The sequence below is a fragment of the Xenopus laevis genome, chromosome 4S, assembly GCF_017654675.1.
Source record: "Xenopus laevis strain J_2021 chromosome 4S, Xenopus_laevis_v10.1, whole genome shotgun sequence".
Taxonomy (NCBI): Eukaryota; Metazoa; Chordata; class Amphibia; order Anura; family Pipidae; genus Xenopus; species Xenopus laevis.
In genome coordinates this window covers 10,640,172-10,666,386 of record NC_054378.1, presented here as the reverse complement: position 1 = coordinate 10,666,386, position 26,215 = coordinate 10,640,172, and the positions used below count along the sequence as shown (strand labels likewise).

At 42.6% G+C, this 26,215-nt stretch overlaps 1 protein-coding gene across 1 annotated transcript in view; it reads left to right on the top strand.

The window, feature by feature from the left end:
* The first annotated feature begins 1,100 nt into the window (after window positions 1–1,100).
* hipk3.S (homeodomain interacting protein kinase 3 S homeolog) overlaps window positions 1,101–26,215 on the top strand; it is an 87,970-nt gene continuing 62,855 nt past the window's right edge. Inside the window, exons 1-2 of the mRNA XM_018260148.2 lie at window positions 1,101–1,460; window positions 18,592–19,693. Of these exons, the coding sequence (XP_018115637.1) occupies window positions 1,385–1,460; window positions 18,592–19,693 (1,178 nt within the window). The 5' untranslated portion in view covers window positions 1,101–1,384. The remainder of the gene's footprint in view (window positions 1,461–18,591; window positions 19,694–26,215) is intronic.

The following is a 26,215-nucleotide window of genomic DNA, read 5'->3' as shown; positions in this document are numbered from 1 at the left end:
GGTGGTCTTCTTTCTTCTCCTCAGTGGAGACGGCAGTTGTGTTCATCTTCTTTTTCCTTCATTCTGCTCACGATGTCCACCTACAGCATTGGCGGACTCCTCTATGAATGTAGCAGCAGGCCACTGGTGTTTTTATGGAGTTGCATCCTGTGCGTAGTGACATGATACGTACCCATGGGTACCACCAACCCAATTAACCGCTGGCCACCAATGAATTCAGTGGCGAATGAATGTGGGGCCCTAGGCTAAATCCACACAGGGCCCCCTTCTAGGCTACTAGGCTGCAGATTCAGGTACATGTGCACCAAACTCTCTATGATGGGTCTGGTTGGGATCACACTGGGTCCCTAGGCTAGCTGCCCTTGAATTAATTTAATCATGCAAGAAAATAAGAATAGGACCAGGACATTAAACAAGAGATTCCCGGGGACGTCTTGCCTAGGGCACCCAGCCAACCTGTCCCAGCGGTGCCACGACCTATGCCCAGACTTGATCAGGCAGTTTGGCCAATTTTGACTGTACCAATGCAGGTGGGTATGGCCAGATGGGGAGCCAATCAGATCACGCCGGACTGGCAATCTGTGGTTTCTGGCAAATGCCAAAGAGGCTGCTGTAAGATGCCATAGACGGTCACTATTTATTGGGGGGCTGTTTGGGCCTCAGTGTGAAATGCCCCATTTTGAATCCCAGTCAGGAGCTGATTTAGCCAGTGATTCTGGTGGATGTTGGTCAGTAACTGCTGCAGAACATCTTCCTGCATTAACCCAACCCTTGTAGTAAACAACAGGGGAAAGTGTTTATTGCTGGAATAAATGAAAAGAATATGAACCAATTTTTTTATACAAACACGATGGAATATAATGTGGATGTTGTACCCTGTGGCATTTAATGATGAAGGGACGGGGCAGAGGTGTAGGAGAAGCTGAGGGTGCGACTGTTGGGAGTATTGGGGGACTGTAAGTTGCCTCACAGGAGTTGCCTCACAATTTACACATCACTGACTGACAGACTTGTAGGCGGGGAAGTTTTCTCTCGCGGCGTAAGGGTTAAGTGGAATGACATCACCTAGCGCTGGGCCTTCCAGGGGTTGCTATGGCAGCGCTGCTGCGCTACGGACGCCAGGCGGTGGCGCTGTTGAGCCGGGCGCAATCTGGCATCGGCTGCTTTTGTCTGCTTCCCTCAGGCGGCCCGAGCGACATGTTAGGAAGGGAGCGGGCGGCGGTGTGTGCGCGGCGGGACCGAGCGAGCCGAGGAAGCCGCGCCGTGACAAGACTAGTATGGGCTCCCTAGCGCGGTGCTGAGCAGTCCCTGGAGCCGCCCTGGGGATACGCAGGAAGGAAGGTGACGGAGCTTTGGGTCGGGACAAGATGGCAGCGAGCTGAGTATGAAGAGGGGCCCCGCGCACTGCCTGACATGTCCGGCTCAGCCCTGCACGTTGCACCTACTGCTGCTCTATGAAGGTAACGCGGGGGTGGGGAGAGGGGACACAAGATCAGCGGCTTCTTATGTGTCTCTCCTGGAGTCAGTCATGTGCTGCCCGGGAGTTGTTGTACGAGGGAGTCACAGGCTGATCATCACTCACACTTGCTGCTTCCAAATGGCCTTCTGGCTGAGCTGTGGCGGGTCAGAAGGAGAGCGAGTGCTCAGCAGTGAGTGTGAGTGTGAGTGAGGGGCCAGAGTTTGCTCCACTAGTGCGACTAAATGGCTTCTTTCTACTCAAGTGGCCACTGAACTAGAAGGGGAGCAAAAGCTCAAGGAGGGAAGTGAGTGTTCAGGAAGGAGCTGGGCTAAAAGGGGAGAGATCTGGGCTAAAAGGGGAGCGAGCGCTCAGAAAGGAGTTGAGCTAAAAGAGGAGCAAGCTGAGCTAAAAGTGGAGCGAGCACTCAGGAAGGAGTTGAGCTAAAAGGGGAGCGAGCACTCAGGAAGGAGCTGGGCTAAAAGGGGAGCGAGCACTCAGGAAGGAGTTGAGCTAAAAGGGGAGTGAGCACTCAGGAGGGAGCTGAGCTAAAAGGGGAGTGAGCACTCAGGAAGGAGTTGAGCTAAAAGGGGAGTGAGCACTCAGGAAGGAGTTGAGCTAAAAGGGGAGCGAGCACTCAGGAAGGAGTTGAGCTAAAAGGGGAGTGAGCACTCAGGAGGGAGCTGGGCTAAAAGGGGAGCGAGCGCTAAAGAGGGAGCTGAGTTAAAACTAGAGCAAGCACTCAGAAAGGACCTAGGATAAAAGGGAAGTGAGTGCTCAGGAGGGAGCTCGGCTAAATGGGGAGCAAGCTGAGCTAAAAGGTGAGCAAGCGCTCAGGAAGGAGCTGGGCTAAAAGTGGACCAAGCTGAGTTAAAAGGCGCTCAGCCTGAGCTGTGCAATATTGGAGTGAGGATGTGCTTGCAGTAAGGAAAGTAGTGGAGATTGCAGCAGCCGTCTTGTTGGAGCAGTTGGGCTCAGCAGAATCATGTTGAGAGGCGGGTGATACACTTGTGGGGTAAATGTTGAGAACAGGAATGAGCATGTGTGGCACCAGCCAGTGGGTAAGTTTTGATGGAAATGGAACATTATAAGAGAGCATGGGGTACTCAGTGAATATGAATATATGAAACGAACATTCAAGAGGCAGAATAAGTAACTAAAATATCTTGTCAATATTTAGAAGTTGAATGAGGGCCTGTGCCTCCTGTGTAGTGTATGTCTTAATAGGCTGATAAAATAAACTTGCTTACTAGATTTTGGCTAGAACCAGGGATGACAATCACAGACTCAAGGAAACCGATTGCTCACTTTAGTAGGAAGCTTTTAGTGTTCTGATGTTAACGTGACTCCTGTTTTGCTCCCTGTAAATGAATTGCTCTGATAAGCACTAGACAAACCGGCTCTGTTGTAAGGGGCTGAGTAATACCCCAGACACATCACACTTAGGGCATTCTTCCCAAATTGCACATATTTCTTCTGCAGGGCAAAGCCTTGTGAAAGCCGATCCTGCTCCGTGTCGAGATTCTTGATGATCAGGCGTTTTTCTAAGTGCTCCTTTGTAGTTGAGTCAACATGCCGTGGCCTGAGTTTGATGGAGGGGGGTGGAGATGAGGAAGGCGTGATGGAGGTGTTCGCATGGAACTGCTGAGCCCATCGCATTCCACAGTGTGCCGGGGCTATGATCGGCCAAACTTTCTGTCCAGCAGAGCAAAACCATGGGAGAATGGGGCTGCTGTTCTTGCCTGTTCACTTGTGGTATCAGTTTACTTGTGGCATCAGCTCCTTAAAAAAGAAAAAAAAAAAGTTCATGACTTGTGACTTCCCCACATACCTTTGCAATCTTTATTATTATTATTATTATTAACATGTATTTCTATAGCGCCAACATATTGCGTAGCACTGTAAAGTAAATGTGATTATACAACTACATCACATGAATTACATACATAGAATATATGGAGTAACAAATATTACAATCAATACAGGTACAAAAAGGTGAGGAAGGCCCTATGCATAGGCATACAGTCTAAAGGGAGGGGAGTAACTCACAAGGTGTGGGAGTGGGCAAGATCGAATTAAGTGGGTGAGAAATGTGGTACTGTATGTGGTGTTGCATTTGGTAGTTAAGCAGAGTGAGGGTAGGCTTCTCGAAAGAAGTGCGTTTTCAGAGATTTCTTGAAAGCAGAAAGGTTGGGAGAAAGTCGGACAGACCGTGGGAGAGAGTTCCAGAGGAGGGGTGCAGCCCTTGCAAAGTCTTGAATGCGAGCATGTGAGGAGGTAATGAGAGAAGAGTTGAGTAGCAGGTCAGTAGAGGAGCTACTGACCTGGGTTGGATCTTGTGTATATTGTAGGGATGCACCGAATCCACTATTTTGGATTCGGCCGAACTCCCGAATCCTTTGCGAGAGAGATCAGTCGGAATACCGAACCCAATCCGAAACCTAATTTTATATGCAAATTAGGGGTGGCAAGAGGAAAACATTGTCAAGCGATTTCCCTTCCCTACCCTAATTTACACATGCAAATTCGGATTTGGTTCAGCAGGGCAGAAGGATTCAACTGAATCCTGCTGAAAAAGGCTGAATCCTGGCCGAATCCAGAACCGAATCCTGGATTCGGTGCATCCCTAGTATTTTGGAATCCTGGAGTTGCCTCTGTTCTTGTGTATCAATGTTACCTAACAGTTCTCCACTCTGTTGTTGCTGCAATACAACTCCCAGCATACTCAAAAATAAAATATTATCAAGATTTAAATGCATGCTGGGAGAAGTATTCTTGCAGCATCAGGGTTGGATTCGTGCACATTACTCAACAGACATTTGCCCAACTCTCCTGGGCCAGCGGCCAATTTACGCAAGAAGTCTCTCCATTATGAATCCTGCCAGCATTGTATACGGCCATCCCCTTGTACTTTATTAATGGGATTGTTCTTGGAGGCATTTGCCCATCCCCAGCCACAGGAAACACTCTACAATACATTTTACTCATTTATTTAAATTAGGGATGCACCAAACGCAGGGTTTGTCTGAATCCCCATATACAGAGGTACGGATACTGGCGAATACCGAAACAAATCTGAACCCTTCTTGTGCACAGAAAAAGCCAGTGCAGGGGTGGAAATACCTAGGGGCAAGTTTATCGAAGGTCGAGGTGAATTTTCGAATTAAAAAAGTTTGAATTTCAAGCTATTTTTATGTACATTGACTAGGGAATAGTCCAAATTCGAAAATTATCATGTATCGTTTCTTTAAAAATTCGACTTCGACCATTCGCCATCTAAAACCTGCTTAACTGCTGTTTTAGCCTATGGGGGGTCCCCCTAGAACTTATTTGGAATCATTTGGTATTGATATTTTTTGGGAAAAACTTCTAATCGATTATTACTTTGATTCATACAATTCGAATTCGGCAGAATACAGACCTATTCGATCGAAAGCGGACCTATTTGGCCCAAAAAATAAAACCTTTGACTTAATTTTGGTTGGTCTTTTTGTATTTGAATTTCTAAGTTTTTAAAATTCGGAATTTCGACCCTTAATAAATATGCCCCTTAATGGGTGTGCCTAATTTTGGAAACTATATACAGTTCAGCCAGGCTCTTGGATTCAGATGAATCCTGCTAAAAAGAACTTCTATTCGGACAATTCCAGGTTTTGGGGCACCCCTTATTGAAATAAAACTTGCACTAGCGGTGTAGACTGTACATGTTGGAAGGAGAAGGGTTAAAACCTATTATTTCTCCCCTCCCCCAACTCGGAATACCCCGTGTTGACCTTCCTGCTATTTGATTACAGTGTAACATGAGCCGGCAGAATTACAGATAATCTCTCTATGTCATATAACAGCAAGATGATAGCCATTGAGCTGGCCAGGAGAATTTTCATTGGTAAATGTCATTTGCGTCTGTAATTAAAGGAACAGTAACCCCAAAAAACAAGTGTTTTAAGGGCAGAGGCACGCATGGAGATTCGGGGAGGTTTAGTTGCCTGGCGACAAATCGCCTATTCTTCGGGCGACTAATCTCCCCGAACTGCCTAGAATCTAAATCGCTGGCGGGATGTCACTCGGAGCGATTCGTTTTCCGAAATCGCCCGAAGTTTCCTCCGAATCTCTGAGTGCCATCCCGCCGGATGACTAAACCTCCACTTGTGTCTCTGCCGTTAAAACACTTTAATTTTTTGTGGTTACTGAGCAGACGGGAAGGCAGTTCAGGGAGATTAGTCGCCCGAAGAGGAGGCGATTTGTCGCCGGGCGACTAATCTCCCTGAATCGCCACGTGTGTCGCTGCCATAAAGTAATGAATATATCCTGTACTGTTGTCCTGCACTGGTAAAACCTGGTGTGTTTTCATCAGCAACACTACTATAGTTTATATAACAAGCTTCTGTGTAGCCATGGGGGCAGCCATTCAAGCACAGGATACATAGTCGATAACATAAGTACTACTATAGTTTATATAAAGAAGCTGCTGTGTAGCCATGGGGTCAGCCATTCAAGCACAGGATACACAGTAGATAACAGATAAGTGCTACTATAGTTTATATAAACAAGCTGCTGTGTAGCCATGGGGGCAGCCATTCAAGCACAGGATACATAGTAGATAACAGATAAGTGCTACTATAGTTTATATAAACAAACTGCTGTGTAGCCATGGGGGCAGCCATTCAAGCACAGGATACTCAGTAGATAACAGATAAGTACTACTATAGTTTATATAAACAAGCTGCTGTGTAGCAATGGCGGAAATGGGAAAAAAGTCTATATGGCACAGGTTACAAAGTGGATAACAGATAACAACATTATGTTATAATGTTTATAGTATTGCAGAATCTGCTCACATTCATGGGTGATGCTCTATCTGGGAACCTTGCTGCAATCCTTGGTGTCCGTAATCCAAATATACAGAGAAAATCAGATGGCACACACAGAAGCATTCGTGCTAAATGGTAGGTTTTATTGAGATCCCCACCAACAAGACCGCCATCAGAAATCACAGGGCCCCATACAACAAAATTTCCTGGGCTGCGCCCACCGCAAGCCCCACCTACAGGTCTGCCCCCCACCACACAGTAAAAAACCAAAAAAAAATATTGGTGGCTAGGGTTCCCAGATGTTAATAAAAATTAAAAGATATTGGTGGTCAGGGCCCCCCATAAAAAAACATTTGTGGCCAGGGCCCCCCCATTAAAAAATATTGGTGACTAGGACCCCACACACATTATAAGAAAATTGGTGGCCAGGGTCCCTTAAAGTCCATGCCTTCCCGAAGTCAGCAGCTCTCAGAAAGATGGGGGGCCCGGCTAATCAAGTAAGTGTGGCCGGGCCCCCCTTAGCCTCGGGCCCCCTACAACTCTCCCCCCTGTCCCCCCCCTGATGGCGGCCCTGCCCACCAATAACAATGTGGGGATCTCAATAAAACTTCTACCATTTAGCACGAATGCTTCTGTGTGTGCCACCTGATTTTCTATGAACACCATTATGTTCTACAGAGCTTATCTACTAAGTACCCTGAACCAACTCTCATTTGAATGGCTGCCCCCATTGCTACATATCGGCTTATTAATATAATCAATAGTAGTGTTTCTGAAGCAAACACCGTAGTTTTACCAGTGCAGGGCAAAACTGCATTATATTTTTATTACTTTAAAAGTTTTATTTTTTTATGTTGCTGTTCCTTTAAGGGGATGAGTTTTTTGGAAAGGTTTATGTCCCCTTTAAAACCCCAGCAAGGTTCTTACATTTTTATTCATTAACATGTACACATAGTTCATAATTTCTGCTGTACACGTCAGAAAACTGGAAATCCTGGAACAGATGTCGGAGACTTGTGAGATTTCTGCATTCGTCGAATACTTTGAGGCTTCCGTCAAACCTTAGTGGTAGATTTCCAAATACTTCCCATCTCTTGTAATAACAGCATATAAGGTAACGGCTACTGGATGAGAGGAGGGGACGCTGTTTTGTGACACACTAAGTATGCTGCGTAACATTGGGTGGTTCATTTGTCTCCTCCTCATTGGCCAGTTCCAGCCGTGCCAGTTCTAGTCAACCAGCCATACCGACGTTAGGTTACAAAATGTTATAATATAATATATATCAAAAAGACAGTACGGTTACTTTTCTCGTTTCCTGTTGATGCTGCTCTACCGAACACAGTTTCAACAAGGCAGTAATTGAGTCGAGCATGAAATCCAGGCTTGTGTCTCCACAACGGCAATTTAGCTCTTATATCTGCGCTGTGTCTAGAGGGCAGCTTGTACGTTGCTCAATGCCTGAGGGAGACATTTTTTTGGCTGTTGAGAAATAAAGCAGAAAGGTAAAAAATAACATACAAGCCAATGTAGATTTACCGTACACAGAATATAAACACGAACCATTTGTTGAGTGATGAATTTTGGAAAGAGGGGCCCCTAGCCTTGTGGCCCCTGTCAGGAGGTGTAATTACATACAAAAGCTATGATTATCTTGTAAATTATATCCTTATAAACGGTGTGTCCTGATGTCATTTCAGTCACATGACTCACTGAAACTTGTGTATTATAATAAATAAAGTAGCCCCAGTTGTAAAATATAAGGATATTAGAAGTTACCTTGGAGTTCCATGACCTGTATAAAAACACTCGGCCTTCGGTCTCGTGTTTTTATATGGTCATGAAACTCCTCAGTAACTTAAAATATCCTTATATTTTACAAAAGTGGCTACTTTATTCACTATATATATGCAAATTACTGTATATTTTGAATAGGGATGCACCGAATCCAGGATTCAGTTCGTGATTTGGCCTTTTTCAGCATGATTTGGATTTGGCCCAAATCTGGCCCAAATTTGGCCTTCTGCCCGGCCAAACCGAACCCAAACCCTAATTTGCATATGCAAATTAGGGAAGGGAAATCACATAACTTTGTCACGAAACAAGGAAGTAAAAATGTTTTTTCCACTTTTTTCCTTCCCATCCCTAATTTGCATATGCAAATTAGGATTTTGTTCGGTATTCAGCAAAATCTATCATGATGGATTCAGGGATTCTGCCAAATCCCAAATAGTGGATTCGGCGCATCCCTAGTTTATTCTATTGACAATTGGCCCTGGTAACTGATTAAAGACAAACTGCAGCACAATTAAGGGCAATAGGACCCAGGCAGATTTGGGGTATTCCTCCTACCATACATTTTAGTATCCCAAACTTGATCAGAACCCCTGAAACCTCTGTGTATATCCCTGGAAAACATGAGCTGCTGTGGATGTCGGATGATTAATAACAAATATGGCTGCACGTCTGTCCCTCCATAGCCTCCCTGTGTGTTATTGATTTAATTTGACTTTAATATGGATAATCAGTCATTGGAGGCAGCTGCCAATAAAAACACTTGCTGCATGATAATACACCGTTATCCTAATTGTTGTTGTGCTAGTGATGCTCCAAATGGATGAGACCTGTGTTTTAACTATAATAAGCAACAGAGACGTTGATGATAAACTCTGAGCAATCCCTGGTTGTTTTTTATATTTGTATAAACACTCAAATGACTCAAATATAATCAGCAGCTGGGGCACATCTATGGTTAACTGTATAGGTAATTGCACATACTGTTGCCTTGGCTGAAATTGTGGTAACCATGGAAATCGCAATATGATATTTTAGCTTATAAATACAGAGGAATTTTGTTTGGACTCGTCTTTCTTTTAAAAAGAAAAAACCTTTGGCCTGGAGGCCGTTCAGTCCAAGAGAAGAGCAGTCTGGCTATTCAGAGAAATACTGGTGTAAACAATCCCTTTCAGATGGGTGGCCGATGCCAGAATGGCTGCATTCAAAAGAAAGGAAGGAGACGTAGCCACCTGAGTAACAGGAAATAGACTTCCCTATTTAAACACAAAGTAGAATACGTTTTTTCGGAACAAAAAAAAAAAAACTTAAAAGAGGAATTTTTAACAGTTTTTGACAGTAATATTTTGAAAATAATTGTAATTGATATTTTGCATTCTATTATTCATTTTTATCGTTCTCTCTTTCAATGGTCTTGTGTGGCTGCCTTAAAAGGCGAACTAAAGACCTTCAAAATAATATGGCCTTAAAAATAATAATAATGCTCTATACATATTTTAGTGTTGGCCATGGAAGATCTTGCTAGGCTATTGTTGAGTGTCAGTTTCACTATATGTTCAATATGCTTAGGGAAGGAGTGCCCGTACTTTAACTAATACGGATCTACATTTAGAGATGTTCTACATCCATAAAAGCAGTTAGCATTCTGTTCCATGGAAAATATTATTTAAATATTGATTTATGAGAAAATGTATACAGACAGTCCCTGGGTTACGTACGAGATAGGGTCTGTAGGTTTGTTCTTGAGTTGTAATAAAAATGTATAAACATATACATTTACTAATAAAATGCAACTTAAGCTGGCCGTACACGGGCCGATAAAAGCTGCCGGCAGATTATTGGATCGTGTGTAGTGCCCTCCAACGGGCTTCCCCGATCGATATCTGGCCGAAAGTCGGCAGATGTTGATCGGTCAGGGTTAAGAATCTATTTGTTGATGTGGTCTTGCGATCCCCTGTATTGACTACATTATGGTCTGATCGTTGGGCCCTAGGGCCCGCGATCGGATCAGCCCGATATCACCCACCTCAATGTGGGCATATCGGGGGAGAGATCCGCTCGTTTGGCAAAATCGCCAAACGAGCGGATCTCTATATGTATGGCCATCTTTAGACAGGTGTCAAAATGAATCTGTTAATAGTGCTGCCCCAGCAGAATTCTGCACTGAATCCATTTCTCAAAAGACCAAACAGATTTTTTTATATTCAATTTTGAAATCTGACATGGGGCTAGACATATTGTCAATTTCCCAGCTGCCCCAAGTCATGTGACTTGTGCTCTGATAAACTTTCAATCACTCTTTACTGCTGTACTGCAAGTTGGAGTGATATCACCCCCTCCCTTTCCCCCCCAGCAGCCAAACAAAAGAACAATGGGTAGGTAACCAGATAACCGCTCCCTAACACAAGATAACAGCTGCCTGGTAGATCTAAGAACAACACTCAATAGTAAAAACCCATGTCCCACTGAGACACATTCACTTACATTGAGAAGGAAAAACAGCCTGCCAGAAAGCATTTCTCTCCTAAAGTGCAGGCACAAGTCACATGACCAGAGGCAGCTGGGAAATTGACAAAATGTCTAGCCCCATGTCAAATTTCAAAATTTAATATAAAAAATCTGTTTGCTCTTTTGAGAAATGGATTTCAGTGCAGAATTCTGCTGGAGCAGCACCATTAACTGATGCGTTTTGAAAAAAACATGTTTTCTGATGACAGAATCCCTTTAAGTTACTCTGAATTGAGAAAGCCAGTTGGATGACTGGTCTTCATGGAAAAAAGGAAAAAAAAACACAGCAAGTCCAGTTGATTTGACTTATTTCTACAGATATGTTTGGCATAACAAAGTATTTATTGTTACGTTTTTGTGCTCCTCAGTACACAAATATATGACGGCCTCTGTACTTAACCCATTATGAATATAATACATTGAAACATTGTGTGCCTTAAACTATTAAAAATGCCTTATCCTTTAAACAAAATAGGGATTATTTTTCCCTATATTGCATTATATTTAAGCTGGCCAACTACGTCACAGTCATCCCTGGAATGGCCAGTCCTACACTCAATTTTCATCTGATTAAAGTGGTTTATTAAAGGGGCTGTTCACCTTCCAAACACTTTTTTTCAGTTCCGTTGATTGTTCCCCAGAAATAAAGACTTTTTTCAATTACTTTCCATTATTTATTTTTTTACTGTTTTTCCAAATTCTAAGTTTAAACTTGAATGTTCGTGTCTCTGGTGTTTGAGTCTGGCAGCTCAGTAATTCAGGTGCAGATTCTGAACTGTTACAATTTTGCAACAATTAGTTGATCCATTTCTCAGCAGCATCTCTGGAGTATCAGCAACTATTGTATCAATTCTAACAGCTGCCTGTAATGAAACCCAGAGATTCTGCTCAGCAGGGACAAAGATAAGAAATGCATCAACTAAATGTAGCAATTTAGAACAATTTACAGGGTCGGGATGTATCCACTAAATGTATCAATTTAGAACAGTTTACAGGGTCAGTGACCCCCACCTCCCAGAGCTGCTTTAGAAGGTGAAAAAAGACACTTTACACTTCAATATTAGAAAAACGGTGACACATAGAAAATAGAAAGTAATTGGAAAAAGTCGTTACTTCTGGTGATCTATCAGAAAACAACTATTGTTTCAAGGTGAACAAACCTATTAAGAATTCAATTGCTTCATTATACATTTTATAAAGGGACTAAGTTATACCCGCAACTTACTTGCTTGCAGTAGACAACACATGCCAGAGGGGATTGAGGAAGGTGGTTTATTAGAGCTAAATATTAATAAAGGCCAAGCAAACCACAGTATGTTACTATTACAGTATGTAAGTGTGAATTTTATTTAAGTCGGTGTACGTAACTCGAGGACTCTGTATTGCTATATTTAACAAACTATTTCTTATGTAACCTTAAAGGACCAGTAACATACATTTTTTTAATTAAAAAATGGTAGAACAAAAAAAATGTAAACTTTTAAATCGTTAAGTCTTTATTAAGAAATAATTTACAGAAATTCCGCTTGCGCTCCTCTTCAGAAAATGCGATCCATCGTGCGGCGCTCGATTTCTCCTCCCTGCTTTCCTTATAGGAGATAGTCAGGGAGGAGAAATTGTGCGCCGCATGATGGATCGTCATCTTTTCTGAAGAGGAGCGCACGCGGAGTTTCTTAATAAATTAATAAAAGAAATTGAGGTTACTGATCCTTTAACATAATATCTGAATGAAAAGCATGATATAGGAGGGTGAGTTAAAGGAGAAGGAAACCCCCTGGGCGCAAAACCCCTCCCTCCTCCCCTGTGTTGCCCCTCCTCCCTCCTCCCCCTGGCCTACCTGTCCCCCTGGGCAAATGCCCCTAACTTGTTACTCACCCCTCTGCGCAGGTCCTGTCCACGGAGTTCACAGGCGCCATCTTCTCCCACGCGCATCTTCTTCCTGCTTTGACCGGCGTCTTCTGGCGCATGCGCAGTAGGAACATTTACCGGTACGGCTCTACTGCGCATGCGCCGAATGTCACAAAGTGAAATCGGAAAACTTTGTGACTTTTGGCGCATGCGCAGTAGATCCGTACCGGCGAAATGCTCCTACTGCGCATGCGCCAAAACGCCGTTCAAAGCAGGAAGAAGACGCGCGTGGGAGAAGATGGCGACTGTGAACTCCGGACAGGACCTGCGCAGAGGGGTGAGTAACAAGTTAGGGGCATTTGCCCAGGGAGACAGGTAGGCCAGGGGGGAGGAGGGAGGGTGGGCAACACAGGGGAGGGGTTTTGCGCCCAGGGTGTTTCCTTCTCCTTTAAAGTTTATCTTGAGATCTACTGATCACCAGTTAAAGGTCTACTGGTAGATCCCAGTCTACCTTTTGGGCACCCCTGACTTAGGGGTTGTCAGAAATCATCTCAGCGATCATGTCAAATTTCTCGGTACAAATCAATCTTGGTGAGGTAGCCTGTAGAGCATTTTATTGCGTTATTCTGCAACAGATGGCAAGCTTGTTAGGTTTCTGGTGTTGCAAGGTCTTTAGTGGCCCCAGGATTGCTATAAATAATCCCAATCACCCAGGTTCACTGGAGATAAATAAAAATGATCTTTTAAAGAAAAAAAATGTCTTTGCTCAAGCATGCTGAATTCTACTTTTGAATGCGGCGGGTGGCATCAGAGAAGCCATTGTATTATTTTGCTTATTGCTAAAATAAATAATCGAGAGTGCGCCTATGTGTGTTTAATCACATGAAATCACAAGATCCCAGTGCCTTGCTTTTCGGTTAACTACGGTATAATTCTCTTTTCCGTTTTTGTTGCACAGAACAGATTCCCATGCCTTGTCTTATCTCCAGGACTTGCCCTCGGGATATAAAACCATATGACATCAGCTGTGACATTTGCATTGGCCTGCCCGTGTGATCGGCTATTTACAAAGCATTTTATTGTTGTAAAAATTCTCTCTATACTGCATTCTGATTGAGCTGACTGATACGAAAGTAACTGCAGCTGAAAGCACTGTGCACCATCGCTGGCCAATAAAGTTACAATTGGAATGAACTAGGGCACCAAACCTGGTTTGATCCCAACTCGTTGCATGATCGCATTAGGGAAGTAGTGATTAATGAATTAGGTCATTCACTTAAGCGTTGACAATTCTGATTCTGTATCTGAATCTTCTATCATGCAGTGTATTGGGTCCCTTTGTGAAAATGATCCCTGTCCTATTGTAACAAATGTTTGGGAATAGACCTAGTTCTTTGTTTTTAATCATTTGTTTCTTTTCAGAGCTTGTCAATTTCTAAGTTTGTCTGACTATTGCCCTAAAAGGGCACCTAAAATATTCTCCTCCCTCCAAAGGTGCAGTCTAATAGAGCCCACACTCCGGTTTTTTTTGCCCCTCCAGCGATCGGACACTTGCACCCTAAGGGCCATGTTGTGCAGAGCAAAATATTTTATCGTATCAGGGGCCCTTAAAGCGTAGGCTGTAAACTTGGATTTGGGTATAGAATTGTATAAAATTGGAGTCTTGCGCAGTTTCGAAGATACGGGTGATTGATATTGTTAACCAGAGACCCTTGGATTATAGGGGCCACCCTTACATTTAGATTTACATGTAACCGGTATCATATTAGCTAATGGTGGAACTAAGAAAGGCATGGCTCATAATTTCTGTTGCTGAAGGCCTGGGACAGGGAGATCATTTTGGTACTTAGGCAGGTGAGTCTGACTTTGCTTATTAGTGATGTGGTGGGTTGACCCAGACAGATTTGGTTGAAACTTGCAGGTTCGGGCCAGGCTACTCCTCTGCTTTTGAGGATTCTTTGAACCAGAGGTGTGTGCAGAAGTAGCATATGGAGCAAGAAGATGTGGGTATTTGTTAGCTGCCTGTCCCACTGAGGCAACAATTGCTGGTTAGTGTTGGGTACTGGTTAAGGTTTTGTGGGTAAAGTTTTTCCTAGTTCTTATGGCTTAAGAGCAGAGGTCCCCAACGTTTTTTTATCTAAAAGCAGTGGCGGAGCAATTTGAAGCCCTCTATGTGGACTCACAGCCTACCAGGGGGCTCTGTTTTGCAGTACCCCTTTTTTATGCAACCAAAACTTGTATCCATGCAAATAATTCATAACCTACTTTGAGACCCCACTGGGGATCACTACTAAGAACTTTCTTAAAGGAAAACTAAACCCCCCATTGTGATAAGTCACCATTGACCCCACTCTCTAACTCCCCCTGAACAGTCTTACCCCTGAATTCTTTCTCCTCTACAAATAGCAACTGCAAATGTAGAGTCAGTGCAGCAGAGCTCACAGACGCCATCTTCTTCTCTTCTGCAATCTTCGAGTCTTCTGCATTTTCCGCCTCTTTTGGTGCATGCGTAGTTGTCGCATACCGGAAGATTGCTCCAACTGCACATGCGGGAATACGTTGCTCAGTTAACGAAGATTACAGAAGAGAAGAAGATGGTGCCCGTAAGCTCCACTCCGCTCACTCTGCATTTGCGGTTGTTATTTCTGAAGGCAAAAGATTTCAGGGGTAAGACTGTGCAGGGAGGGGGGCCAATGGGGACTTATCGCAATGGGGGGTTTAGTTCTCCTTTAGATATAGACAGACTTCCATAGGTTTTTATACCCTCTTCAGAGAAGGTCTACAGAGTTCTTTTACTAACATAGGTGCCACCAGAGCAATCCAATCACTAACTAGTGTTTATACTGAAAGTTATTCAGTATTCAGTTCATTAGCATTGCTGAACTGAAGCTCTAAGGTTCGTTGCAATCAGGGCATCTGTGTGAAAACTGTAAGTTCTTTGTGTTTGCTTTCCTCCCTATGTCACAATAACATACTCACTACTTAACCGACTGCTGATGAAATGTCACTTTCAGTGCACGTGGTATGTAAGTTACAGTGTAAGACCCTCTTAGTCAGAACCCAGTGTAGATGATGAAACATCCTCTTTATTGCACTTTGCAGCACTATGTGCAAAGGATAATCCAAGCAATACTTTTTGATGTAGTCTTTCTACCCATCTAATTAAATATAGAGTTTAAATGATTTGCAAATTTCGCATTTGGTATTTATTTATATTTTACACCGTGTCCAAAACTTTTTTGAAAATGGGGTTGTACAGGAAAGTGGTAAGTGAAGCCTTTGGAGTGTGTTTTTTTTTTTGCTTGTTTTTGCATTTTACTAAACTAGCTCTATAAAGTGCATTTTTTTTACCGCTAGTAGGGTTTTAGTCCTTCAAAAGCTTGATGTTTAGTCTACAGCTGCTCTACTTCTCAATGCTGTGAGCTTTATATCCAAGTAAGTTGATGTCACGTTATATATTAAGTTAAGTGTCTAGTTGCACAGGCCTGATATTGGAATCTCTGGAAGTTATGAAATAAATTTAAAAAAGATTGGCCATTGAAAGTTCCTCCGTTCTTTTATTTTCTGTGCTACTTGGATGCTCGGGAACCTCGAGGCAAAACAGCGAGAAGTATAAATATGCACTTTGTTTATCCGCTGCTTGAGGGGAGTCATATCTTAAAATAAAAAGTGAGACTGAAGGAAAATCAGCTCTCAGAGTCAATTTAACCAAGCTTTTTTCATTTTGCGAAGAGGCTCATTTTTCCATGTTATTCATTCCATGGAACAGAACTGATATGGCGTGTTCTTTGTCAACAGTAGTCACAAAAGGGAAAACAGTTGCCCTGTGTGCACAGCTTTTGTTTACCAATAACAGCCGTGTGCATTGGTTTCTCTTGACGTTACGTGCCAGAAGCCCAGTTGCTATGTACGCTTCAAAAACAGGTTTATTTTGTTATATAGTTTTCTGCTCCTTTTATCGATATTTCCTACGTGTTCTTTTTTGATTTATTAAATCCTCTTGAACAATGGTTGGTGTATGAAAATGAATAAACCATAAAAAGAATTAGGTTACTGTCATAAACCTTCGATCGCTTTGTCTACGTGAGGACCATTCCTTTAAATATAATTTTCTCTTAGGTCTGGCCACACAGATGGCTAATCTACTTGACCATATGTCATGAAACTTGTTTCTCTCTAGATAAAACAGAACACCAGAGCAATGGAAACTTCTAGGAGCAAAAACACTTAGGTCATGTTCCGGTTTATGGAAAACATCTCTGCTGGAACAAACAATATGGCAGCTCGCCTTCCCGTACACATGCATTTGGGCATAAGCTGCTGCTGCTTTACAGTTTCTATATGTAAAGCCGTTTTAAGACAAATTAAACACCATGTTTAACATGTTTGCACTTTATTTGCATTTCATATACATTATAATCCCTGAGCTCTTTCTTAGTAGACTTTGAGCTTGTCGTAATTGCATTGCTTTGCTACATTATGAGAGGCAGTGATGCAAGAAAAGGGATAATCATTTCAGGGCTTGCTTTACATGCTCCCATAAAATAATACATGTGTGAAAATCCAATATTAGTATGGAAACGATTAGACAAATATCTGTGAAAGTCGCAGAATGAGCTGTCAAACATTGAAAAATTGTTTGTAAACCCTCCCTCCTGTTTCATCAGCTGATTGTACACATAGCGCTTAGTTCCTGTGTTTTCAAGATGATTTAAAATCTGCAAATACAACAGATTTTAGGTACGGGCCATTATGCAGCAAATCTCCTGCCCGACAACATTATTTGAAAAGTCATTACCAGTGACTGACTTGTACTTCAAGGGGGTTATATATTAAAGTCCAAATCCCAAAAACTCTAAACATTTGAGTTTTTTTTTTTTAACTATAAAATCTGAAATTTTAGTGGGAGTTTTCGAGATTTATTATACCCGTAGGGTGGAAAAAAGGCTGAATCTGGAAATCCAGCATCTCAGATCTGCCGAGGTTGTATATAAGTCAGTGGGAGAGGTCCCTATCCTATTTGGAAGTTTCTGTAGTCCGCAAATCCGGCTATTTCAGACTTTTCATGCAAAAATCCTCAAAATTCCACAAATATCAAAAATCCCTAAAAAAAAATGATTTTTTTTCATGTTTGTCCCTGATCCGAATAAATTGTAATTTTTTAATAATAAATAAGGTCCAATAGTGGATTCTAGTTTTTGCTTAAAATAATCAGATAAATTCAGACTTTAATAAATAAGGCACCAAGTGTAGTTTCTTTGCAGCCATATATCCTTTACTAAAGAGAAGCTAAAATATCCATTGTTCTGATTTGTTCCTAGAATTAATTTAATGACGTTACTGGTGTAAATATCAGTATAGCCTTGAGGATTGTGCATAAGCAAAGGAATATTTTGGATCTATGTAAAAACCTATAAGAAGAATAAGGAGGAGTCTCTACTACAAAGAGTGCTTTTTAATGACTCCTACCTGGCTGTCTAGTAGGTGGACCTTTGCTTTATCCCAACCCCCTCTGTGCAGTATTTTATTCCACGTTTTCAAAACTTCCACCTACCTTGCCCCCAAATTAATGATGACAGCAGAGATGCGTTTAGGCACAGACTACTGCAATGGGCAAGATATAGATGGTGATGTCAATGGAGGGGTTGGGATATGGGTTGGGACATCAACAGAGGGGGAAAATCCCTGCTAAAATTTAAGCCTGAGATCTGTGCCTGGAGTTGTTTGTCAATTCATCTCTGCTAAACCAGACTGACCCTCATACTCCATTATCTTTTTAAAGGTTTATAATGTACTAGATAGAGCAAGGGCAAGACAAAAATTGCAAAGGTGAGCTGATATTGACTTCAGAGAAGCTAGGTGAGAAAAAGCCAAGAAATTTATGTACACTCACACCTGCAGGGCGTGTTCCATACAGGGAAAAAAATGCAGTTTATGTCAGTGTATACAGATTGTTATGTCTAATTGATTGAAGTGTTCTGAAATGATGTTTGTTGGTATCTTGCTGACGTTTTATATGTGATCATTATTACTATAACAAGTAGTGCTAGGATTTGTCCGTTTTTGCTATGTTGCCTGAAAGGTGACTTTCACACCTTTGTAATTCCGATTTTCTTTCCTACTTTGCTTGAAATGCTTTTTAGACATTTCAATTTTTTTTTTGTTTTCCCCCAGGTATGGCCTCGCAAGTTTTGGTGTATCCACCGTATGTTTATCAAACCCAGTCAAGTGCCTTTTGTAGTAAAAAGAAACTTAAAGTTGAACCACGCAGTTGTTTGTATAACAAAAGGAGCTACCAACGGACAGACCTGAATGCTAGAAGCATTGGATTTGCACAACCATCAAACAAGAATAGGGCTCCTTTCCAGACAAAGAATACATCCGACAGACCTCGTCACCAGGCCGCTGTGTCCAAGACAAGTCCTGTCCTATTAAACACCAACACAGGTGCTTCAGGGGACCTCGCAGCGCAGGCGCAGCAGGAACCAAAGGGAGCATTTACAGTTGGAACGCCAGAGAGTGGGTCAGATTTGTTAGATGCTCATCAACGATGTGGATTAAAACGTAAGAGTAAAGACTTTGAAAAACAGAAGAGCACCATGCAGATCGTTGATGAGCTGTCCGTACTGCCTGCAATGCTGCCAAGCAATGCAGCCAACCAAGTGACTGTTGTGGCAACCACTGGAACTTCTAAGCCGAGTACAGCAAGTGGGGATGGGGACTATCAGTTGATGCTACATGAAGTCTTGTGCTCGGTCAAAAATACCTATGAGGTGCTTGACTTTTTGGGTCGAGGAACCTTTGGGCAGGTAGTCAAGTGCTGGCGACGAGGATCGAATGAAGTGGTAGCAGTCAAGATTTTGAAGAATCATCCTTCGTACGCGCGTCAAGGGCAGATTGAAATGGGCATCCTGGCCAGACTGAGCAACGAGAATGCGGATGAGTTTAACTTTGTGCGTGCGTACGAATGCTTTCAGCATCGGAACCATACCTGCTTGGTTTTCGAGATGCTGGAACAAAACTTGTATGACTTTTTGAAGCAAAACAAATTTAGCCCTCTGCCCCTAAAAGTTATTCGGGCCATCCTGCAGCAGGTGGCTACTGCACTGAAAAAGCTCAAAAGTCTTGGATTAATTCATGCTGACCTCAAACCAGAAAATATCATGTTGGTGGATCCTGTTAGACAGCCTTACAGGGTGAAAGTAATCGACTTCGGCTCTGCAAGCTATGTATCAAAGACCGTTTGTTCAACCTACTTACAGTCTCGATATTACAGGTAAGTCAAAGAGAACTTTTGGTGACATTATATTGCTTTTACTGTTTTTTGAACCCTTGCACTAATTTGCTCTTATACTTTAGTTAAAAGTCTTTGCTTTTTCTCGTCTTTATGTTGTATGTTGGGATTACACGCTTATTAAAATGAGATGAAGCTCATGTAGTCTTAGTTTACACTTGATAAGTGGGCTGATCACTGTCAGGTTTATTGTAAGAGGAATATTTACTTGGCTTGTCTTTATCTGCGGTTCAGTGGAAACAGCTGTCGTCTTCTTTGGCACAATATACTATCACTGAATATTCTTACATGGTCTCCGTCTAATTGTTGCATGACTTAATGGCAGAATTTCTGGTGGGCTCTTGGAGGCCCAATCTGACAACTGAATATCAACTTGGTTATTTAATGAAAGGGAACATTTAGAATTCACTGCAGGGAACCCCAAGTAAATTAATTTGATGATTTCTTTTTTCCTGATGGAATTTTTGCAGCTGGATGACCAGCTAAAACTACATTTTCCAGTTGTCCCTATGTAGAAAGTAAAGTATAAATATTTGGATTAGTACTTGTACGATGAACGCTCGGATAGTGATCATTCATTCAATGTAACGATCTAAAGCTAACCATTCAGATTTATATTGTAGGATAAGCAGAAAAAGAATAACATATCCGTTTATTTTCTGGTTTTAATTGACAGCAATCGTATATAAGTTACGTCCCAGAAATAAAGTGATAGTCGCCCATGGATATGCATATTATCGTCACCTGACAGAAATGTTCTAATCTAACCGATCGACTAAACGATATCACCATGATATCAAAATTGTCAGGCCGACGTCCACAGACGATTTAAAAATCATACAAAACAAAGTAATATCTGTGTGTCTGTGGCCAGCTTAGGGCTTTAGCACACGGGCAGATTCGGGGAGATTTAGTCGCCTGGCGACTATTCGCTTCTTCTTCGGGGCCACAATCCCCCCGATCTGCCTTCCGCCTGCTAAAATGAAAAATCGCCTGCGGCAATGCACTCGCTTCGCTTCAATTTCTAAAGTCACCCGAGGTTGCCTCACAACGAAACTTCGAGCGACTTCGGAAATCAAAGCGCCGCGAGTGCATTGCCACAGGCGATTTTTCATTTTAGCAGGGGGAAGGCAGTTCGGGGATATTGTCGCCCCGAAGAAGAGTCGATTAGTCACAGGCGACTAAATCTCCCCGAATCTGCCCGTGTGCTAAAGCCCTTAAGCGTGCCGACTAATTAATTCAGCTTTCATTGTTCTTTAAAGGCAATTAATGCTAGTTTGTAAACTTATGTACATTTCTCAAATTAGGCACAAAAACACAAGGTCTATGAAAATCCTGTGAATAACTTTTATGGATTGTTTATAGTCGGCTAAATAGATTTTCCTGTGGGATTGTTCCTGGTGTTGTGTCATGGTGACTGTGCTAATGAAATGTTTACAATGGCAAATCTATATATGTGACATTAGCCTACAGTTGTTGAAACCCAAGAATATTACGACATTGCAACAGCTATTATCCCTCTCTATATTTACAGTTATGAGTGGAAGCTACCATATTGCTGTTTCAATCTAAGCACCATTTTGTGTTTAAAGGAGAACAAAAGTCCTGTTGTACTTGGGGCTGACAAAAGTTAGCCACCTCCAAGTGTTGCAATTACTTAAATGACACCCCGGGTGGATGCTCCTATCAGGAGAAAACTGAACCGGCCTGGGTTATTCCAGTGAGCACCATGGAACGATCGTCTTCCGGCTTCTTCGTTCTTCTCGCTGCTGCACATGCACGGTAGAGTGAAAAGCCGACCTTTAACGAATAAGCCGGCTATTTTGTTCTACTGATCATGCGTCTGCCTCGGGAAATTCGAAGAAAGAAGAAGCAGGAAGGTGATTGCTCCGTGGTGCTCACTGGAATAACCCCGGGCCGATGCAGTTTTCTCCTGATAGATAAACCTGCCCGGGGATTCGGTTAAGAAAATGCGATCACTTGGGGGTGCCTTACTTTTGGCACCCCCAAGTAAAAATGACTTTTCTTCTCCTTTAAACAGAAGCTTCTTGTTGTTGCCTTTTATGGGGAGCACCTCTGTACAGGCAAGCATTCCAGTAATGTGTAAAATTCACTCACTGCCTATTTATAAGTTAAGGATCATGTCTTATAAATAGGGAATGTGTTTGTTTATTCATGTAGCAGTGATGTACACTTGTGACGCATCCTCTTCTTTCGTTTTAATATGTTGGTTTTGAGCTTATCCAATATTCTGTTCAATGGTACATGGCTGAACGCTATCTCTGTAATTGAAATAGAGGTGCCATCATCTAAGCAAACAACTGACAGTGCTACAACCTTTTCCCACCAATCTCTAATCCTTGCTTGAAAATATTCCTGGCTCATTACGTCAAATCCTTAATTTCCTTGTGAGTTACCAGGAGATGGATGACGCTACAATCCCCTCCGAGAAAGATGATGCTGCTGCCTCCTGGTTTTGTTTTGAAACAGTGGCTGCTACTGTGAGCTGTAAATCTGGTCCTTCCCGGAGGATCTTGTTTCCATGAAATGAAAGCAAATCCTTTGTTTGAGATTTGTTTTATTTCAAGCACCTAATGTTTTTTTTTTAAATTATTGGCAGCTTTCGCAAACCACTTTTCATCTCTAATTGTGCGAAAGGCAGGGGCCCTCCGTGAATGGGGCGAATTGAGAGACTCGTCTTAGGCGGTAGGGCCCCCTTGGTTGCCAGGTGCGGCAAAAATGCTGCTTCCATTTTTCAACCCGGAAATTCTGCTCTTCTAGTGATGTGGACCCCCTCCAGCACTGAAAAGGCGAGTGCCGTTTGGAGGGGGGCGGCAGCAGAAGGAAGGCCACCTTGGCCGGCAAAATGGACAGGATTGTTGGTTATTTCGTATGCCATCTGCTGACTCTCCAGTCATAAATCAGTGTTGCCAAGAAGGTTTGGGCAGTAGCATTGACACGTCATGTTTATTTGATGTCACCCAGCACAATAGAGCCTTTAAGTCATTCTTTCAATTATATTAATGATCACTGGTTTTACAATCATAAATGTTCAAAACATGAAATGTATTTCAAAGCTTTCAATATCATTGATACATAAAACCTCAATACTGATGGCGGCTTTAGTTAGTTAACTTTACAGAAAACCAGGTGTCTGGGTGAGGGGGGGGGGATGAGGTTGGGAAAGGATGGGTAGGAGAAAACTCAGTTGAAGGTAACATGAACCTCCCCAAACTAGTCTACTGCAATGTAATATATCAGTTGTTGATATTCCTGTTCTCCTTTAAAGAGCATTCATATGAACCACTGGGCCGTGTAGTGTGCGTTGAGCGCTCCTCAAGTTGTCTGATCTCCTCCACCTTAAGTAGCCACTCTCGGGTTGTTGGTGTCTGCTGCTGTTTCCAGTATCTAGAGATCAATAATTTTGCAGCATTTAACAGGTGTGGAAGGGCAGTACTGCTGAATTGTGGTCTGTCATCTGGGGGCATATGAAATAGTAAGGAGTAGGCAGGGTCATTCAGGTTTCCCCCTCTTGCAATGTGTTGACAGTAACGGAAGATGGAATCCCAGTATACTTTGATCAAGGGGCATGTCCAATAAATGTGAAGCAAAGTGCCCTCTTCCTTTTTACATCTCCAGCATAGACGTGATGTATTGGGATATATGTTGTGGCGCTTGGAGGGTGTATAATACCATTTTGTCAGAATTTTGTAATTTAGATCTTGTAGCCTACTACATCTAGTGCTTTGTGCTAGAGTGCGAACCATGTCAGTGGTTTCTTCTTCTGTGAGGGTCATGTTCAAGTCTTTAGTCCACGCTTTAATAAATGGCAGTTCCAGCATTGTGTGTGGGCCTGTTAGAGTCTTGTATATTACAGAGAGGTTGTGCCTCGGCGGTGTTGTGCTGTTACATAACTGTTCGAATTTCGTAAGTTTCCGGCCAAATGCGCAATCCCCACCTTGTGTATTATAGAAATGTTTAAGTTTGCTATATTGGAGGTGCATAAGCGGGGTGAAGGTTCGATGTTGCTCTAGTTTCTCTCTGGTAACCATGGTACCTTTATCTAGGAGATGAATTATTTGCAATTGGTCGTCGATAAGCCATGTTTTGTATTGCTCCCTGTTCAAGGCCGGTGGGAAATCTGGGTTATTCGTGATTATCAGGGGGGACGGATGGCTAGTTAGGTTTGTTGTTCATTGTAGATCGTCCCACACTTGTAATGTGTGATGTAGCAGGGGATGTTTTTTGGTTAAGAGCCGACGTTGATTCTTGTTGATCCATGGTATATGAAGGAGGTGAGTTGAGGTTCCTTGCTGTTCTATTTCGATCCATAATTTATTGTCGAGGTGGTCTGACCAGTCCACTATCCTGTTCAGGATGGCTGTAGTATTGGTGGATGTCTGGCAGATATGTGCCCCCGAAGGCCTTGGGTCTGGTCAGTATTCGTTTTCGTAATCTGGTATGTTTGTCCAGCCAAATAAATCTGGTAATTGCTGTCTGAAATTTATTGAGCCAGTTGTTTGGGTATTTAATCAGGAGGGCTTGGAACAAGTATAGCAGTTTGGGCAATACGTTCATCTTTATAACATTCATACGCGGAACCAGGAGAGTGTGGTAGGTCTCCATCTTCTCAGATCCGCTTCATTTTTTTAAAATAGGCTTTCCACAATTTAGTTCACCCCAAGTGTTGTAGTCTTTGGACATAATAAGGCCTAGATATGTAATATTATTCAAGGCCCATTTGTATGGGAAATTTTGAGACATGCCTTGAATTTTCTGTGCTGGAATTGAAATATTGAGAGCATGCAATTTTAAAGTTGCTCACCTTTCCAAATTGAGTTAATATATTGTTTAGGTTTGGCACTGAAATAATAGGGTTAGTGATGAAAAATAGTAGATCTGCGTACGCAGCCGTTTTATGATGTCTGCCCCCGACTCGTATACCCCAAATGTCTGGGTTGTTTCGTATGGCGATCAAAAGTGGCTCCAATGTCAGTGGCCTTTAAGTCATTCTTATCACTTGCACTGTCATTGTTTTGAGGCTATTACATAATTATGTGGCATTTTGATTGCTCTTACTTAATAGCAGGTATCAAGCAGTCGGGATCTCTATGGATTTCAAGTAGTGATGTGCGGGTTGACAGAAAGTTAACTCGCACCCCGCCTTCACCATCCGAACTTAACCCAGCCTGCCTCCCTATCTATAAAGCATATGTCTGACCCACTTAGCTCTGATGTCACAGAAGCGCAGGACGCGCAGCCGGGCCCCCCGCCCCCTCCGTACGCCCGGAACTGGCTGGGAATTAGCGGCGCGTGAACTGCCGGGGGGCCCTGAGGGGGTGCGGGCCCTGGTAGTTCCGCCACTGCAAGAGTCATAGGGGAAGATTTACTAAAGTGTGAAGTGGCTGTCGCTAGTGAAAATTAGCCAGAAATACCATTCGCAGGGACATTGCCAATTTACTAACAGGCTTAAAGGACAATTCGCTAGTGAAAGAGTACATCGCCAACGAAGTTTCTCGCTCTCGCCAGGCGAATTTTCGCTCAGGCGAAAGAACGTTACTCTGTAAATTCACTAAAGTGCGAATTTTTACAAAACATTGCCTCTTTCGCCTTAGTTTCCCTCACCAGCTTAGACCTGGCGAACTGATAAGATGATGCTACATTCTCCTCAATCTTATGTCAGTGACATCATATCCTGAATGCCGGAAAGTCATAAAAATTGTTAAAAAAAAAAAGCTGGCGTTTTTTTTCTTCATATTTTAAAGTTGGATTGTCTTTAAAAGTTAAAAATTTTGGTTTTTTTCAACCATTTGATGGGCATGCCACATTTGTTTTAGGGTGAGCTCATGTCTAGCGGATCTAGGATCTCTTTTGTCTTTATTTTGCTTCCTTGGACTTTTGTAATAACAAGCGGTCACTTCAAGCATTTGAAGCAATAAAGACATCTATACGATCTATATGCTCTATTCAAATTGACCTAAGCGTAAGAGTACAAAGTTTTGCTGGGCAGAAACGAACGTTGGCAAAAGTTCACTAGGAAACGCTCGCGATGACGGATCAACGCTACCGATACTTCGGATCGACTGCAGAAACTCAACTTTGCATTTTAGTGAATTAGTGTAGTGGCAGCGAATTTGTGCCTGGCGAAGTGGGGCAAAGCCTTTGTAGGTGAAAATTCGCCCTTTAGTGAATTTGCCCCATAGTGTCATGCCAGACTCTCACCAAAGAATTGTTCTTCCGAGCCCTGGTACCATAGGTTTTCTAGTTTATTTTATCTACCAGGAGACCTAGCGTCCTGCCTGGCCTCTCACAGGAGAAAATGTTATTCTATCGCTTTAAAACACCCGTCACTGTAATGTAGCAGCTCTGCTTAAAATAATCTTCTGAGCCTGGCCAAGGCATGTTGACTACTATAGATGGTGAGGCTTGTCTGAGTTGAAAAAAGACAGAAGTACATTGCTGAGAGGGTTTATTTGCTCAAGGTCAGCGTGTTCTAAAAGTAAG